Source organism: Aphanomyces astaci, assembly GCF_000520075.1.
Source record: "Aphanomyces astaci strain APO3 unplaced genomic scaffold supercont1.1, whole genome shotgun sequence".
NCBI classification, from domain to species: Eukaryota; Oomycota; class Saprolegniomycetes; order Saprolegniales; family Verrucalvaceae; genus Aphanomyces; species Aphanomyces astaci.
In genome coordinates, this window is record NW_009798264.1 from 2,591,406 (window position 1) to 2,593,077 (window position 1,672).

Genomic DNA, 1,672 nt, shown 5'->3' on the forward strand with positions numbered 1-1,672 from the left:
CAACATGTAAACTGTCAATGCACAATGATCATTTTCCAATCACCCAACTTGTCTTCGCATGAAAACACACAAAGGCCCCACCGCGGAGGAGAAGAAGCGTGTTCTCGACGCCTTCCTCCGCGGCGACAACTGGAAGCTCGTCGCCCAGCACAACGACATGTCCCTCGCCACAGCGAGGCGAGTTGTGACCACCGGCCGAACGACTCTGCTGCCACGAGGTGGCTTTCGACCCGCCAAGTCCAAGGTCACCCCCGAGATCCGTGCCGCTCTCGAGCAGTACCTAGACAAGAACTGTCAATACACTCTTCGTGAAATGCAAACCTTTGTTGCTGCCGACTTCACCGGCACTTACTTGAGGATGCTGCTCGCGCGTCGCTGCCATGCATCACGCAGCCGTTGGTGGTCCGCGAGGTCATCTTCTGTCAGCGCAACGTCGAAAAAGCCATCCTATTGGAGAGCATGGTGTATTGTCAGTAGGCAGTTCATATTGAATGGAAAAAGTTCATATTGGCTTGGAAATTTGTGTGTTTTTAACCACCCACCGTTTTAAAAATGACGTTTCAAACGTTTTTTTGCGAACTTGATTGGGAAAAGGTGTAGTACAAGCTAGCTTGAAGCTCAAACGCGATCCATGAAAATTCCTTTTTCAAGCGATGTGATTGGTCCAATGAAACGTAGTGCAATCTGCATTACGTTTTCCCTACTTGTTTGAACAAATAATTTCTCAAATTTAATCAATAGGCATTTGTAAGTGGAATTAATTAAAGCCTGGCCAATTTGTTTTCAACAAATCGAAAATATAATGCGTCGTGCATTACGATGCCGTTATTTTCGCCTATATTTCATGTCATTTTTCTGGATTATGAGCTTTAAATTTGGTTACGTTATGGTACGATTTCTCGCGGTCCAGGTGCATCATGTTAGAGCTCTTGGCGCGCTCTTTCTCGTAGTCCAATCATAACTGTTTAATCTGCTCTGGGGCAGGGTGCAGATATATTTGAATTTTACCTACAAATATAATGACAAGACATGTACACCCTCCCCAAAGTCGAACCATTATTGTGGGACGGAGGGAGTACAGTAGTTGCGAGCGACGACAGAGCATCCGCCCACAAAATTGCGCGCACCGCAGCGTAGCGGAGGTCGTGTGTATAATTTTGTGCAGACGGTGCCTTGGCGAGGAGTGAGCCCCGATTGTGCACTTCACCGAATGTCCAATCGATTCCTCTCGTCGGGAAAAGCGGTATGTAGGCCGAAGGCCGAGCCGCTACCCTGACGAGGCCTGTTCAACGACGAAGTAGTTTTACTCGATGTTTGTATTGAGGTAAAACATATGCTCGATTTAATTGTAACCAATCAGAATTGAATGCACCCATATCATCGTCATGTGAGAGGTCGATTATATTGGGCTCTGTACTACTCTAGTTACACCATTTTCCATTCAGATCAGGTTATTTACGGAATATCTCGTCTGCGGTCGCCAGTCTGATCACAAGTGATTCAACTAATTCCCGCCATATGCGTTATGTTCGCCAGCATTTGATATGTTTCGTCCAGACCCTACATCATTAGCAGTGAAATTATTATCCGACAGCGACGCGTAGACCAACGCGATGGATCGTTCGACATCCGCGTGTTCGGATTTCAGGAGGTGCTCTAGCGCGGCTTTGGC

At 47.0% G+C, this 1,672-nt stretch overlaps 1 protein-coding gene across 1 annotated transcript; it reads left to right on the top strand.

The window, feature by feature from the left end:
- Nucleotides 1-42: 42 nt before the first annotated feature.
- Nucleotides 43-477, top strand: H257_00915 (hypothetical protein; the record flags this gene model as incomplete). The annotated part of the gene is made up of 2 exons (XM_009823849.1): nt 43-325; nt 394-477. The coding sequence occupies exons 1-2, from the start codon at nt 59-61 to the stop codon at nt 475-477; spliced, it is 351 nt and encodes a 116-aa protein (XP_009822151.1). The 5' UTR covers nt 43-58.
- Between the last annotated feature and the right edge of the window lie 1,195 nt (nt 478-1,672).